We start from the raw sequence: 16,725 nt of genomic DNA, 5'->3' as shown, positions 1-16,725 counted from the left end.
ATGCGCTTATAAACCACCATCATACAAAAATATGGTAGGAGTAAGATAGTAGAGTTAGTAAGATATTGTTCTCCTCATAATATTCGAAAGTATTATTCTATAGAATCGAATGTAAGTGAAAGTGTGAAGTCCCGTGTCCCCGTAGTGGGCTAAGGGGCAGATGCATTATGCATACATCTGTTTCACTGATCGATTTTCTTTAGGGGCAAGTAGGTGATCAGCCTTCTGTGTCCTACCAGACCGAGACATTTTTTTTTCTTCGTCTCCACCGGGAATCGAACCCAGGACCCCTCGGTTCTACGCTCACGCGTCAACCACTGTACCAAGGAGGCGGTCAGAATCGAATGTACGAGTAAGGTGGAGTAAGTAAAAGAAACAGAAGAATGTCAAAAATTAAATTTTAATTAATTATCAGTTAAATTAAGTACATAAAATTGGTGTTTAACATGTCTACGTGCATATTAAGACAGCATTTGTTGCAGATACAACGATAGTAATGGAAGTCGTTGACCATATTATCCTTAAAAACGGATTTTATAAACTGCCACGCTTGTTAAATTTTGGTATGAGACTAGTTATAATTAGTTGGGAAGCTTATGAGAATACAGATAAAATACAAATATGGGTAGAATATTACAACAGATTGAATAAATCTGAAAGATGGGTATAGGTCTACCAGAATCTGATGGCATATTTATATTTAAGAAATATAAGATTTTCATGTGGCAACTTATTTGACAACTATCAAATTGGTTGTCAAATTATTTGTCTTTTTTGCAGTTGATAAATAATTTTTAGGATTTTGTCTAAAAAATCTTCGAAAATGTCGAAAAAGCCGCTGTGATCACAAGCAAGAAGTGTTGTTTATAATGTGTATAGAAAAATATTTGATTAAGAAGGGTCAAACACATCACAATTTTCAATTTAGAAGATTTTATTGGTAAATTGGACTAACCCGCTTTGATACTTTTAATTAAAAAATATTATATGTAGGTAACTATAATATTGTTTGTTGATTGGAATATAATTTTATGAAAACTTATTACAGGAGTTTCCAATACGGCTATTCGTCAAGTCCAAGCTGACCAAGTCAATTTTATAATGTGTGTATCTGTTAATACTTACGAAAATAAACATAGTTTAATTTACTTTTATTTTATTTTATAAAAAATTATAAGCAGTCTAGTTTTCTATCGATATAATATCGATATTTTCACATGGCATAATGATAATGAACATACAAATATAGGTATGTGTAAATAATAATATGTATTACCTGTGTAAAAGTAATATGTATATTATACATGTAAGTATGTACCTACATAATATTAAGTGGATATCTCATTATTAAGTACTGTATTGTCCACTTATGTAATGTGACTAATGATATTGAGAACAAACTAAAAAATAAGCAGTATCAAGATCGTTCAGTCCATTTTCCCTAGGGTTGCACACTCAAAATTTTGATTTCCCTAATTGCCATCAGATTCTGGTTTACCTATAGAATATTACAACAGATTGAATAAGTCTGAGAAATTGAATAACTGTCCTAGGTGTTAATCCAAGTTACCCTTTATATGTGTGCTAAATTTCATTGTAATCGGTTCAGTAATATTTGCGTAAAAGAGCAACAAACATACATACATAAACATACATCCATCCGGCATCCACAAAATCTTTCTCATTTATAATATAAGTAGGATGGATAGTTGTAAGCCGTGCGGCGTGCGTGTGTTTCTCTGTCTATCTCTCTCTCTCTCTCTCTCTCATAGAAAACAAGCCAGTTTCTTTAGTAACTTCATTCTGTACAGTTTTGACACTTCCGAAGTTTTTAATTTAATTTTTAAACTTTTTCTTTCAGGTACTCGGTTGCGCATTAACTTATTTGGTCATGATGACTCAGTTTACTGACATACTTTATGTTATGTAAAATGATCTTTTGCAATAGCTCTTGCTTTTAAAACTGTTAAATACATTATGATTTGTATTAAACAAATTTTCTGTACTAATAGTTTTAATCACAACAAGTTCATTGAAAACGTTTAATTTTACGACAGAATTAATTGAAGTGTATGATATTTTATTTGAATAGATATTTTAAAAAACCAGTCAAGTCAACTCTTAAAAAACAATATAGTCAAGTATGTGAATCACCTTTCAAATAAGTTTAAATTTTACCATACATAAACTGTACTTACCTATTTCATACTAATGGGAATCGAATCCACCCCTCAGCTTTATGCTATCGCGTTAACCAAGGAGGCAAATGTAAATCAAATAAAATAAACATGTCACCCAAAGAAAGCACGCCATAATATTAATAAATAATTCAAGAGAAATGCCGAATATTTATTGAGGTAAGGCCTAATGTTACTGGCTCGTATAAATATTTGTGAAACGGCTATTTATTGAGAAAACATTACCAATTTTTTATTTTGTTGAATTATTTCTACTAGTAAAGCTATACCAAAGCCAGTATTGGCGCTTGTCCACTTTTATATAATATTTCTTTCATGAAAAAAATATATTACGACAAAAATAATGTCATTATGTTATAAGATCAAAAGCAAATCTAGTTAGGAGAGCAAAAGATTTAGGAGAAAAAAAATCTTGAAAAGCTGAAAATCAAGTTTCTGGTCAAACAACATTGCCTTCACAACTTGTAACGTTAGATATTTTATCCTTTCTAATATGTCTTACTCTCATCTCTCATCTCTTACTCTCTCTTATGGTTGCCTGGAAGATATCGCTTCTTAGCGATAAGGCCGCCTATATTGTACCGCATCTTATTATTCTAAGTGGGTGTATTATTTTTCTTTGTTTTGTTATGTGTGTGCAAGTGTTTATTATTATGTTTCTCATCTCCATAATACTCGGGTACCACCAGAAGGACGGTACCCAGTCTTTTGGAAGGCTTACGTGGGGACACGAATCCAACACGCAGATGCCCTTTTGAGAGTTTTAATGTGTTATGGGACTCATGTGTTTATTATTAACTAGCTTCCGCCCGCGACTCCGTCCGCGCGGAAAAATTAAGATTTATTTTTTTCTACGTATTTATCCGGGATAAAAAGTATCCTATTTTATGCCCAGGATAATAAGGTATAATTATACCAAGTTTCATCGAAATCGAACTGTTAGTTTTCACGTGATGCCTGAACATACAGACAGACAGACAGACAGACAGACAGACAGACAGACAGACAGACAGACAGACAGACAGACAAAAATTTTTTTTAATCACATATTTGGGTTTGGTATCTATCCAGTAACCTGCTACTTATTTATTTTTTCAATATTTTCAATGTACAGAATTGACCCTTCTACAGATTTATTATATATGTATAGATGTATAGATGTATAGATAATTTAAATGAAAACAATTAATAAATTAATAAAATAGGTTTTAGAAGGTGTTTTATAAAAAATGAGAAACTCTGATATCGATAAATTAAGTAGAGTTTCAGTATTTCTTTTAAAAATATCTCGGATGTGTGGCGTAGCTCCTGTGACATATACATCAAATAGTCTACAGTTTTCCCAAAACTACAATGTGCTAAGCAGGATATTCATTACAGTTTTAAGTGAGTATACAACATACATACAGATTAAAATAATTGATCTTTATTCGCTTATGTATATTATGTTGCATACAAATATTAACAATGGCTTTTCTTCATTTCTACAACGCGTTGCGAGCGTTTTAAATACACAATACACATACACACACAGACACAAATTGCGCGTGTGGTTGATTCACTATGACTAGGTAATTAGGTATATTTACTACTAGCGGTCCGCCCCGGCTTCGCCCGTGGTACATGTTTACGTTTTCTCTACATAAGATCCATCCTCTTACTTCAAGAAATATAATAAAAAAAGAATTATCGAAATCAGTTCGGTTCAATCGGTTCAGCCGTTCTCGAGTTATGCGCTTACCAACACATTTTGCGATTCATTTTTATATATATAAGATTTAGGTATGTTTTTGGTCTTTGAGCATTACATATACATATAAATTACCAGCTGTCCCGGCAAACGATAATCTACCATACTCAAAATATCATTTAGGGGTATAAAAAATGCATGTTACCCGATTCACAGACCTACCAGATACACACTCAAAATTTCATGAGAATCGGTCAAGTCGTTTCGGATGAATTTAACTGCAAAGACTGCGACACGGGAATTTAATGTATGTAATATAAGCAACCGACTTCTTGCAATTGCAACCGTTGATTCTGATAAGATAAAGCCTGCTAAGCAATATTGTGGTAATAACACGCATTTAATTTTCTTCCAGATGTGACCATTCTAACAGGCTTCGCAATAGATTTAGCGGATTACGAGCATTCCGAAAGAGCGCGAACTATAACTGCAAGACTCATATGGATCTGTAACGTTGCAATTATTATGAGTGTCACTTGTTTCGGCTGCTACAATTCCCCAGCTAGACTGAAATGTCTGATACATGTGTTGGAACGGATTTATGAGGTACAATCTGATATGCATTTTAATCAAAAATTGTTATAATAGATGGTTTCGGATGTCCTTTTGCAGAAATAAGAATTCGAAAGCGATAAGCAGAAAAACCAATGCAAATAATATTTTAAAAGTTGTATTTGTTACCTTAACAATGTAAACACGGTTAGATTATAATTACAAAGATGCTCACAATTTATAGACTGTTTGATATCCCCGAGTTACATTATTATCTATCGGTTTTTACAATCTTACGGTGTGTCTAGGGATTAAATTGTATTTAATATAAATAATTCTATTAGACTAGGCACCAAAAGGGAAAGTAGAAAGATAATATTTTGGGATAATTTAGCCACTTCTTTATGATCATGAACTACTATTATGATTTACTGTGAAAACTGCCTTTATGACTAAATTAACAATTTTAATAGTTAAAATGTCAAATTGGAAGCCACACGCAAAGAAGGATTGTTGGGCGTAAACAATATGCTGCGTTTTGCGTCTTCACCGTTGGAACACTAATCATAGTGATTACTGACTTTTACGGTCACATTTTGCTAGCTATTCACAACGGAAGCAATGGTAAATTTGATATTTATGCTTAAAGTTACAAGCTTGTTGACAAATTTATTCATTAAAATAAAATAATAAATATTTAAAGACAATTTTCATACACGGCACGATTTTAACCCATACTAAGCTTTCTATTGTGTTATGGAAACCTACATATTATAATTGATAAACATACATATAATTTTAATTAATTATACTTATAGAGATAATTAAGAAATTAATTCATTGATGCAAGTTAATATTTTAATCAAGATGTATTGTGTAATTAAAAGAGATTGAATGGAAAATGCAATCGAAATGTGCTCAATTATCACACAAATGAAAGATCATTCGACTGTAAAATATTTAATGAATTTAAGTTTTGGGACATAACATATATTTTTCCTGTGTATTTCCATTTTCTAGTGGAGATAGTCGTCATGTATTCGCTTTTTTACATTGAATTTGTAATTCAAGTGCTGTTGGAACTACAGTTTACTGTAACAGCGTTACGATTGAAAACTTTAATTCAGGATTCTAATGAGGAACTTTATCAGTTACTTCAAAAAATAGGTTAGTTGTCTTTTTGTTTTTAAACCTACTAAGGAGCAATATGAAACAAAATTTTATCCAGTAGCAATTGATTACTTTCAAAGTGTTGTATTACAGCATTTTTAACTAAAATTTATTGCAATAATAGTTTTAATGTTGCGTATTTTTTGCAGATAAATTAGATTTAGAAAGAGATATAACGAAGACACTCAGAACAATAAATAAAAGACAAGTTAACTATTCTATTGATACGCTGTATATAAATTTCGAAAAATTGGGTAATGTAGCTAAGAACAATATTTTATCAAAAATTTTATCATTACTATGAACTAAGATAAAGTTATATAGATGTGGAATTTTATTATCTAAAATTAATTAAATAAAGATTACTTATATATTTATTATTTATTTATTTATGGCACAATTATTTTGAATTATGTATATTTTATTAAGCAAAAATAAAATGTACCTAATGCAACACCAAAATAAGAGTAATCCTTCTATTTTCGAGTTGTCTGGCAGAAATACAGCGATAAGACCGCTCTATACATGCAGTTATATTTTGTAATTCTGTATTTAGTGTACAATAAAGAATATTTCGTTAATTCATTCAAAGTTTATCTTCCAGATATTGAAGATTATTTTGAAAAAGAAGCTTGTAAAACACTACAAAATTTGGCTTCTGTACATGAAGGTATATGTGAGATAATACAAGAAATAACTAAAGTATATGGTCCCCTTCTTTTACTGTTACTCGTATCGTTCTTTCTTTACTTGATTATAACTCCATACTACATTATTACATATTTACGTAAGTATATTAATTCATTTGTAAATTATATCCTAACTATTGAAGTGAAACTTCTTTAGGCGCATTGAGAGTAAAGTTTCAAGGTCGCTTCATAGCAATAGCGTCAAGTCATGGAGTAAGGCGATTTTGGTATCTTTGAACCTTGCCAAAGAAGTTTCACTTCTGACACGTGCTCAGCACACACGCTATGTTTTTATCATTTTTGTCAAATGGTGATAATATTAAGGTTATTGTGTTTTAGTGGAAAATCCAAATCCTCAATTTGGCAACTTTATGTTGCAACTCTCTTGGCTTTTATTTCATGGAACTAATTTAACGCTTGTAGTGGAACCATGCCATTATACTCAAGTAGAGGTAAGTGCTAATCTTATAATTAATTAGTATTGTATCTACTTATAATAAGAATTTGGTATTTTTGAGGTGGTCTTTTAATATAGTAAATTACTGGTTTCGCTAGTGTTCAACTGAAATGCATTGAAACTTTAATTACTTAATTATTATTTTTTGACGTGACAACGTCTTATATTTCGATAGAGCCGGTTGCACGCAAGAAAAAACATGACTCATGCGGCGTTACCTCGCTCTGAGGCGTGTAAGGCTTGAAGTGCAAGCGAGAGCGCGGAACGAGCGACAAAGAAGCACAATCGGACGTTGTCACACGTAGTGGTTATATCCTCTTTGGTTGTCACGTTCAACTAACGTCAGTAAACTTTACAGACAACCATTTTTTTTCATTTTGTTATAACGTCCGCGTCGTGCGCGCTCAACTATTTTATATTTTGTTTTTTTAAAATAGTTGAATTTTATGACTTTAGTGATAAAAATTGATAATTCGATACACATTCTCGTCATCATTCGTAAATAAAGGTTATTTTTATTATTAAGCTATTGCATAGCTTCTATCGCGGGCCTTGAGCGTCGCGTCGGGACCGAATCCAGAAATTCCGTAACGAAAAAACCTCACGCTCCGCACTCCGACGGGCATGGAGGTGTGGCTTGAAGGCATGCTATGCAATAGCTTTACCGCGGCAGTCCCCGAGTGCCACACGTCTTTTTTTATTTATAAATTGATTCTAGATGGACCGAACTCGAGTATTGCTGAGTCAGATAACTCTCAGAGCGAGTACATTTAGTGAAGACCTATCGATAGAGCTAAGTGTGTTCTATAAGATGCTGTTTCTGAAGTCCACAAATTATACCCCCCTTGGAATGTGTGTTCTAGGAAGGCCTTTGATTCTAGCGGTAAGTATATGATGTGATAAAATACTATGACCTATACAATATACATACATACTAGCTTTCCGCCCGCGGCTTCGCCCGCGTTTTCAGAGAAAACCCCGCATAGTTCCCTTTCCCGTGGGATTTCCGGGATAAAACCTATCCTATCTCTCAAGTTGGATCGAACTGCACATAGTGTGCGAATTTTATTATAATCGGTTAAGTGGTTTAGGAGTCCATTGAGGACAAACATTGTGACACGAGATTTATATATATTAAAGATACAATATACATACATATAATCACAGCATATAATATACAGTGTGGAAATTTTCGATGAGGCCTGGAGGGAAAGTACTTGAAATACTGGAGATAGCAAATTTTGCTGAAAGGAAACATTCCTTTATTTTTTAATAGAAATAGAACTGCAATCTCGAAAATTCTCTTGCTTCGACCGAGAATCGAACTAACTAAAAATTTAAATTTGTTATTTAGTTCTTCACCTGCGCCACGGCGTTGTAGTTAATTATAAATTAGCTATTCCAACAAACACAATGTAATTAAAATTCATTATCCTTAGTCCCCCAACATTCCATACCCAAAAACATCACACGGATTATTTAAACTATTACTTCATAAATAATATCTATAACTCTATCTATCTATAAATCATGGAAATCATGAGAACGTCCACTATATTTTTAAAGTGAAACTTCTTTGGGCGCGTTGTGAGTAAAATTTCAAAGTCGCGTTATGGTAATACTTACCGTCACGTCATAGAGTATCGATTTTGGTATCTTTGAATCTTGCCTTGGAAGTTTCACTTGTGATACGTGTGCCCTTTGTTGTATAAATTTTGACGTGACAACGTCTTATAATTCGATAAAGCCGGCTGCACGCACGAAAAAACATGACTCATGCGGCGTTACCTCGCTCTGACTCATCTGAGGCGTTCCATGTAGGCTTGAAGTGCTAGCGAGAGCGCGGAACGAGCGACAAAGAAGCACAATCGGACGTTGTCACGTTCAACTATCGTCAGTAAACCGACTTTTACAGACAACCAATTTTTAACATTAATTCTTCTTTTCTTTCAGATACTAGGCGCTGTGACAACATACCTCGTTATCATTTTTCAGTTCCGTAGTAGTGATGCTAAATAGGAAAATTCAAAATACCTATATTTAAATAAACATGTAATGAAATATACATACTTTGTGTATTATTTTATAATCTTAAGATAGATTAGATAATTAAAGAGGAATAGCTTCTTTAAACTGTGTATTATATTTATTAAGCTATTGCATAGCTTCTATCGCGGGCCTTGAGCGCGGGGACCGAATCGAGAAATTCCGTAACGAAAAAACCTCACGCTCCCCACTCCGACGGGCACGGAGGTGTGGCTTGAAGGCATGCTATGCAATAGCTTTACCGCGGCAGTCCCCGAGTGCCACACGTCGTTTTTTTATATTGCTGTATTTATTTATATCGGTCAGGAAAACGAGAATTTTTTTTGCATATATGCATATGAAATTAAAATGTAACATAGACAATTTTTCTATTTTTAAACTCATAGTCATGTACGTCTCTGGTGTCTCGCATCGCATCTACTTACATCGTCTTAACTGACTTTTCTATCACCTACGAATCCTTCAGGCTGGTTTCAGAGCTTGACCGACCATCAGTGCGTACGTCAGTCGCGCTTGTCATATGTATGGAAATTCATAAACCCGTTCATAGCTAGACCGACCATACGCACGCGTATTGTCATGCGCATTTAAACTAAAAATCTTCCACAGTTAATTTGCCTTACATATTATAATGTAACTAATCTTGTTTTATTTCAACGGACGTCTATCTATACGTGATCTATACTAATATTATAAAGTTGAAGAGTTTGTATGTTTGTTTGAACGCGCCAATCTCAGGAACTAATGGCTCGATTTGAAAAATTATTTCGGTGCTAGATAGCCCATTCATCGAGGAAGGCTATTGATTATAATATTATCTCATCACGCTAACGTCAATAGGCGCGGAGCCACACGGGTGAAACCGCGAAACGCAGCTAGTGTTTGATAGTTGCGAACAAAATAGGTAGTTTGTAGAAAATTGTGATAAAAATTTATTCACTTTTTGATTTTTACATAATTTTTTGTATCTCAAAGATATTAAAATAGGTGAATTGAGTCCTTATCGAATTTTGAGCTTAACAATTCATTTTCATGACAATCGATTCATTCCTTTTATTTTGACTATAGCCAATACAGGTATTACCTATTTCATAACGGTATTTTTTTTAATTTCTACTAATATTATGTAGCTGCACAGTACAAATATTTAGCTGTAATTTGTTTGCTTTAATGCGCTAATCTTAGGAAACACGGGTCCGAATTGAAAAACATTTCATTGTTAGATAGGTAGTCCATTTATCGAAGAACATCTTCATATAAGGATCAATAGGAGCGGAACAATATAAAATATAAGTTTATAATAATAGTTGTTAAACTACGTAATTTTCTGAATTATTATATATTATATTGTATGTTTAAGAGGAGGCTCCCTTACATAATTTCTGGCACTGAGAGACCGGTTAGACCGCTACGGTGCAAGACGCTAACACAGCCGTAATAAAGTTGAATATCGCGTCCGCTCTTTGATCTCGTTCGAGCTCGAAACTAAATCTCGTAAGTCTCAATTCTTATTTCGTTTATATCTAAAGTACCTAATATTAATATTGATCTAGAGCAAAAATTTCTTGGGATTCGATACTAAACTATATTTTCTTACTGTTAACATTTATTATAGACATAAAGTCCAAGTAAATCTAAAAGAACTGTAATAATCCTTAAAAAAGGCATTTTTTGAATACAAAATGAATCGAGCGAAAATGTTACAATTACGTAACTGTCTCGTACATAGAGAGAAAAGACCCAATAAATCATATTATATTAAAGTTCCATTTTGATTGTATGTGTGACTGTTTCAGAATATTTATCGAAATTCACATAAAATTTAGGGAGCTTTTCCTTAATGAAAAATGAAAAAAATCTTTATTCAAAAAAGGTTAATGTAAGTCAACACGATAATAATATGTTAATTGTTATGGATACTAACACGTAAAACACCAAGTGATATAATTATAACGAACAATGTGAATATGTATGAATGACGGCCACACTGTATATTTTTCAAACTATTTAAATTTATCGTCACAAATATTTTAATTATTCTACATAAATTAACGAATGTCATAGTGTCAAAAAATAGATACTCAATTACGTAGTTGAAACGTAATAATATGTATAATTAAAAATCCTGTAATCGATTCCCGAGACCATCGTTTTCTACAGCCCAGTTTTTACTCTTTGTATGTAATAGTTCTTCATCGTCTGTCATAGATGGAATACTCCATAGTAGGTACATTTACATTCTGCGTCCAGCCCGAGCGAGCAGACTCGCGAAGCACAATTTGCTACAAATAATACAAAATAATAATATTCTTAAAGTACTCTTCCACTTTAATGCTACGTATGGATTATTATTAGATTCCTAGATTATAATTTTAACTAATTTAATTAATATAAATTATAGGCACTAAAAACAATACGACGTTTGTGTTCAACGGCACATGTATCAATATACCTAGTAGGTATACGAGTTTTATAAAGTACTTAAGTATTTTATATGATCTAGCACATAATAAATTAAACTAAATTTATCTTTTTTAACAGCAGTGTGCAATCCATACCTACTAATATTATAAATACGAAAGTAACTCTGTCTGTTACTCAATCACGCGTTAACTACTGAATCAATTTGCATGAAATTTGGTATATAGATATTTTGATACTCGAGAAAGGACAAAGGCCAATTTTTACCCCGGGAAATAGGATAGGTTTTATCCCGGAAATCCCACGGGAACGGGAACTATGCGGGTTTTTCTTTGACTGCGCGGGCGAAGCTGCGGGTGGAAAGCTAGTATCTTAAAAACTATAAAAATATATCTGAATAAGTCTCTATTTTTTTAAAACATTAATTAGTCTTTCCCAGATTCACGGAAATGATACGAAAAAAAAATAAGAGTAAAATATATGCAATATATGACGTATGTTTGTCTGAATTTCCATTCTACAGAAATTATTCTGCGCTGATTGAAGCAGTTAAAATTTTTAGGAAAATCAATTAGATTCAAAAGCAATTAAGTGCACGCTCTGATCGTATTTTATGTTATCATTATAAAGATCACTACAAATTATATTTAAGAATAAAATATATATACAGGGTGTCCCACTGTTGTTATACCACACCCCGGACACTCCAAACAAAATTATAGTTTTGACAGTCACACTGTAGAGACTGCAAATGTGTGTGTAAACTCTTTATGGTTGGCACATTTGTGACTAGCGTAAAAAAAAATTCGCGTTTTTCTGATGAAATACATCCGTAAACAGCACAATATCTAACCATTTTCTACGAAAAACGATAATCACAAATCCAAAATAATAAAATTGCTTTAAGTCAATTTGATTAATGTTGTCAATCTTCGTTGCGTTTCGTCTAAAGACGTCGTTGGTATCGTCCTTGCGGGGAAATGGGTACCATAACATGTCTGATCGTGCGGGGTGAGGTAAGTGTTTAATTTTGGCGGGAGGCGGAGAGTGTCCGTTCTGTAGCGTTTAGCTACTATTATGTATTCTGTGGTTATACTAAGCTCAAAGGAGTTTATAGTTTTGCTTATTTGCATACGCTGAGTACGCAAAAAATACTTTTAAAATTCCAGACGCATTTCTGAAATTCCTTAATGATGATGAATGTTCAGATGAAAATCTGATGAAAAAACTATATGTTTATACTGTATTCTTAAAACTATATGTGTATACTGTATGTACCCATAACAATCAACCCGCCCAACTTTGCCACCTCCACGTGAGCTATCGTTTAAGACTGCAGTATGCTATGTTTTCATAGACATTTTGTTTATGAAAATATAGCATAGACATTTTGTCTATGAAAACATAGCATATTGCCCACATTAATTTATTATTTTATTAAAAAATGTTGTAAATAAAAGTTGTTCCTCGAAAAACAATCTACAAAAATGGTCTGATATCATTTCTTCGTAAAATGATAAAAAAAGTTTTATTGAAAAATATAAATATTATCTCTAATTTCTGAACATTTTCGTTTATAATTTCTTTATTTATAGTTCTACGACAAAAAGTTACTGGACTAAAGTTGTAGAGAATTTAATTTGAAACAAATAATGCCAACAATGTTTTTTTATCAGATAAATAGTTTAAGAGATATATCGTAAAAAGTTAAAAACCATATCAACCGCTCTTTTCAAGATGGCGGCCGAGGGACAAGGGTGACGCGACCCCACAAACTTGGTGATAGCTTCACACTGACCCCCCTACACATCAAAAAAATAAAATTGCGTCCTCTTAAAAACGCGACCCCAAATGTAACTTTTCAATGAACTACATCTATTTGCCAATGATAGTACATAAATTTATTTTCAAGTTCGTTAATAGGAGGCAGCTCTCGCCATAATAAGACAAGATATATTTGAAAATATTATTCATACCATTCATACAATTCAATATTGGTCCGCCCCGGCTTCGCCCGTGGTACATATTTCGCAAGAAGAGAGGTTTAAGTGGGAAAGCGTAACAGACAGACAGAGTTACTTTCACATTTATAATATTAGTAGGGATGAGCAAATTCAACAAGCTTCTAGAATCACTATTATGTAGGTATCGATGATTGATAGTGATTTTCGTCGTGCGGCTAGTCGCTTCACAAATCGCCTCATTTACACAGGTGACTAAAATCGCATCGCATATTGTATTTATTTTTATTCATGGTTGTCAACCATATTTCCACTAGCAGCATGTGATTGCCTGCATCTGATCGTTTTACACGGTCGATATTAGTCACCCGCCGCATGCGGCCGGCCACCGTGCGGCCAAAGTCGTATGCAATCCAACTCTGGGGCTTGCGGCTTTAGTCACTTGCGCCCTAGTCGAATTGCCACTTAGACAGTCGATTTTCGCCGTGCGGCGGAAATCGTGCGGCTACAGTCACCCGTGTAAACCCCGCGTAATGATATACTGAACACGACATTTTTTTTTAAATCGTTGTACATGGATTTTATTTTTATTTTGCATATTTATTTATGCTTAATCAATTCAATTTATTTGTAATTTAATGGATCGGCTATAAATTAAAGTTCCTACTGGGATACGCTGCCATACTTCTTTGAGTGTCGGGGTGAAATAATTTTGATAAGGTATTTTTGCTGCTATCACCTATGGTGTTTCATTCTTTAGATTTATTAGCTTGATTACTTTCTCGATCTCGATTATTTTTGCTTGATGTGCTTCTAAGTTTTAAAATACGTCGTTTATGTAAAGGAAAAGGATTATATCATTACAATACATGTTCAGTTTGAGACCGATATAATTACCAGGGTTACCTAGTTCCTGCGGTAGGATAAAGAAAACATTATTTTACGCTCATCATGTACCAAGTACATTTTGAGGAACTTTTCTGTGAAATCATTTCATTCCTATTCAATAAGCTTATTCCGTATTAGTTCTTTTGCATCATCATCAAATATTTGTTCATACTTCTGAGAAAATAAATACATTTGTGTGCCATAATTCACCATGATGGCCAAGTATGGGCTGATCATTGGGTCATAGAGAAGATTTTTGGGCATGCTCTTTCCTCACGACATTTTCTATTAACGATACGAGCAGTGGTGAAAAGAATTTTATCACAATTTTTTTACGTCCATCCACATTCAGACCTTTTTAATACCTTCTTAAACTATTTAAATATATACGATTTATAACTTTTATGCCTAGAAACATGTCACCCAAACCTCAGAATGGTTCTCCGGATGAAATATCGGCTAATGCAATCGTTATCAGCGGGATGGCTGGACTCTATCCGCAGTCGCAAAATGTGAAGGATTTCCGTGACATACTCTATAATAAGGTTCGTAGCTTTTATCTAAGAAAATATCATGTAATGGACCTACCGATTTTTTTAACGAACAACCTAAGCGTACATATCTTCCTATTGAATTGTAATATCTTAAAACTAAAATCTGTGAATGAACTATGTATTACTAACCGAGTTTTATTTGGAAAAGTTAATTTTTTAAGTGATTCTAAATGATCTAAAATTATAATAAAAAAGAACAACTCGAACAAAGCTCTACATATAGAGATTCAAAGAATCAATACGTACCACGATGTCTATAATTTTTTAATAATTTAAATTACAAATATCAATTCTAAAGGTAAATCCAGTAACATCTGAGGACTGTCGCTGGAAGTATGACCACCCTGAAGTTGCGCAATTTACTGGAAAAGTGCCCGGGTTGGCCTTGTTCGATGCCCAGTTCTTCAAGGTTCACTACCGTTTGGGCAACACCATGGATTCCATGTCTAGAAAAATGCTTGAACAAGCATTTCAAGCTATTTATGATGCTGGTTAGTATGTTCTTACTTTGTTTAGAATCTTATGATTCATATGGACAATAACGAATCTATACTACCATATTTTATAATATTATAAAGCTGAAGAGTTTATTAATTGTTTGTTTGAACGTGCTAATCTCAGGAAGTACTGGTTTGATTTGAATAATGATTTCAGTGTTAAATAGCCCATTTATCTAGATTTATCTATCATCACGCTAAGACCAACAGGAGCAGAGCAATGTGGGTTAAACCGCGGGGCGTAGCTAGTAAATTATTAACCTCAACATTGATATACTTTGTAACATATTTTATTCAGAATAGATAATAGCGTTGTAATAAAGATCAGTCAGGGTCATTGTTTTTAATATTATTCAAAGGTTAAAAAGAACCAATGTAAATGGTAAAATTTAAGTATGTGTAACAATACTATCAGTGAATACGTAATGCAATCAGTTCAAACAATTACATATTGTTAGAGAACTTGATTAATTTAAAACTTCAATTGATATAATAAAATGTTTAATTCGTGCTTTAATTTATTTGATCAGGAAATGAGAATTTTTTAAAGATTAGAAAAGATTCTCGACACGCGTCAGAAAGACGGGGGTTCGAATCCCCAACTTCTTATTTATTTTATTGTTCTTGATTATTGATAATAATTATTATTTATTTATTGTATATACCTCAATTTCTAGGAGTGAACTCGGATCAGCTAAGCGGCAAAAAAGTTGGCGTATACATTGGTTCGTGTTTCTCAGAGACGGAAAAATATGTCTTCTACATTGCCAATACGAAAACTGGCTTTGGTATTATGGGGTACGTTAAACATTTTACATTAGAGAATTACAAAATAATACAAATTTTAATAAGAACATTATAATTTTGTCTCAATAGAAAATATTTAAAATGGTATGTTTTGTTTATCTCCTTCAATGATATACATATATATGTATAGATCTTTTTTATTTAACTTTAATAATGCTTATTTTATCAAATATAATTAAATTTTTCTGTCCATTAAAACTGATTCATTCTCGTCCGGTATCCAGAATTGAAGTATGTTTAAATTGATATTTTACTGATCCTGCGACGGAATCCAATAATATTTTCACGAGCTCCATCAAGTAAATCATCCATAAACTAAACAATTATTTACAGATCTAGCAAGAGTATGTTTGCCAATCGGGTCTCCTACTGGCTGAATGCGAAGGGCCCGTCCATGTCCATAGACCAGTCCTGCTGCAGCTCTGTACTTGCTCTGGAGCTGGCGTATCAAGCCATGAACCGTGGGGATGTGGACGCCGCTTTGGTTGGAGGCGCCAGTTTGTGCTTGCTTCCACAGTCTTCTGTGCATTTGAGAAGGTATAAGATGACATCTGACTGATCGATTGGCTTGCTTAGCGACCCTGCCTTATAAGCCACAGGTCGTAGTTTCGATTAGGTTCCCACGGCAAATATTTGTGTAATGAACATTGATTTTTGCTCTGTGTCTGGGCGTTTTTTATCTACTAGCGGTCCGCCCCGGCTTCACCCGTGATACATAATATTTACGTTTTCTCCACATAAGAACCATCCTAGTACTTCAAGGAATATACCTAATAAAAAAAGAATTATTGAAAT

General features: G+C 33.3%; 2 protein-coding genes across 2 annotated transcripts in view; both read left to right on the top strand.

Moving 5' to 3' along the window:
• Window positions 1–3,761: 3,761 nt before the first annotated feature.
• LOC123700405 (gustatory receptor for sugar taste 43a-like) lies at window positions 3,762–8,821 on the top strand. The gene is made up of 5 exons (XM_045647615.1): window positions 3,762–3,769; window positions 4,105–4,134; window positions 6,676–6,751; window positions 7,475–7,639; window positions 8,710–8,821. Exons 1-5 carry the CDS (start codon window positions 3,762–3,764, stop codon window positions 8,773–8,775), a joined length of 345 nt encoding a protein of 114 aa, XP_045503571.1. The 3' UTR covers window positions 8,776–8,821.
• Window positions 8,822–13,882: 5,061 nt separating this feature from the next.
• The window catches only part of LOC123700098 (fatty acid synthase-like), a 36,304-nt gene continuing 33,461 nt past the window's right edge, over window positions 13,883–16,725 (top strand). Inside the window, exons 1-5 of the mRNA XM_045647220.1 lie at window positions 13,883–13,904; window positions 14,485–14,617; window positions 14,925–15,117; window positions 15,801–15,921; window positions 16,264–16,467. Of these exons, the coding sequence (XP_045503176.1) occupies window positions 14,489–14,617; window positions 14,925–15,117; window positions 15,801–15,921; window positions 16,264–16,467 (647 nt within the window). The 5' untranslated portion in view covers window positions 13,883–13,904; window positions 14,485–14,488. The remainder of the gene's footprint in view (window positions 13,905–14,484; window positions 14,618–14,924; window positions 15,118–15,800; window positions 15,922–16,263; window positions 16,468–16,725) is intronic.

Source organism: Colias croceus, chromosome 19 (genome assembly GCF_905220415.1).
Source record: "Colias croceus chromosome 19, ilColCroc2.1".
Lineage (NCBI taxonomy): Eukaryota > Metazoa > Arthropoda > Insecta > Lepidoptera > Pieridae > Colias > Colias croceus.
The sequence above is the reverse complement of the archived record's forward strand: the minus strand, read 5'-3'. Positions and strand labels throughout refer to the sequence as shown.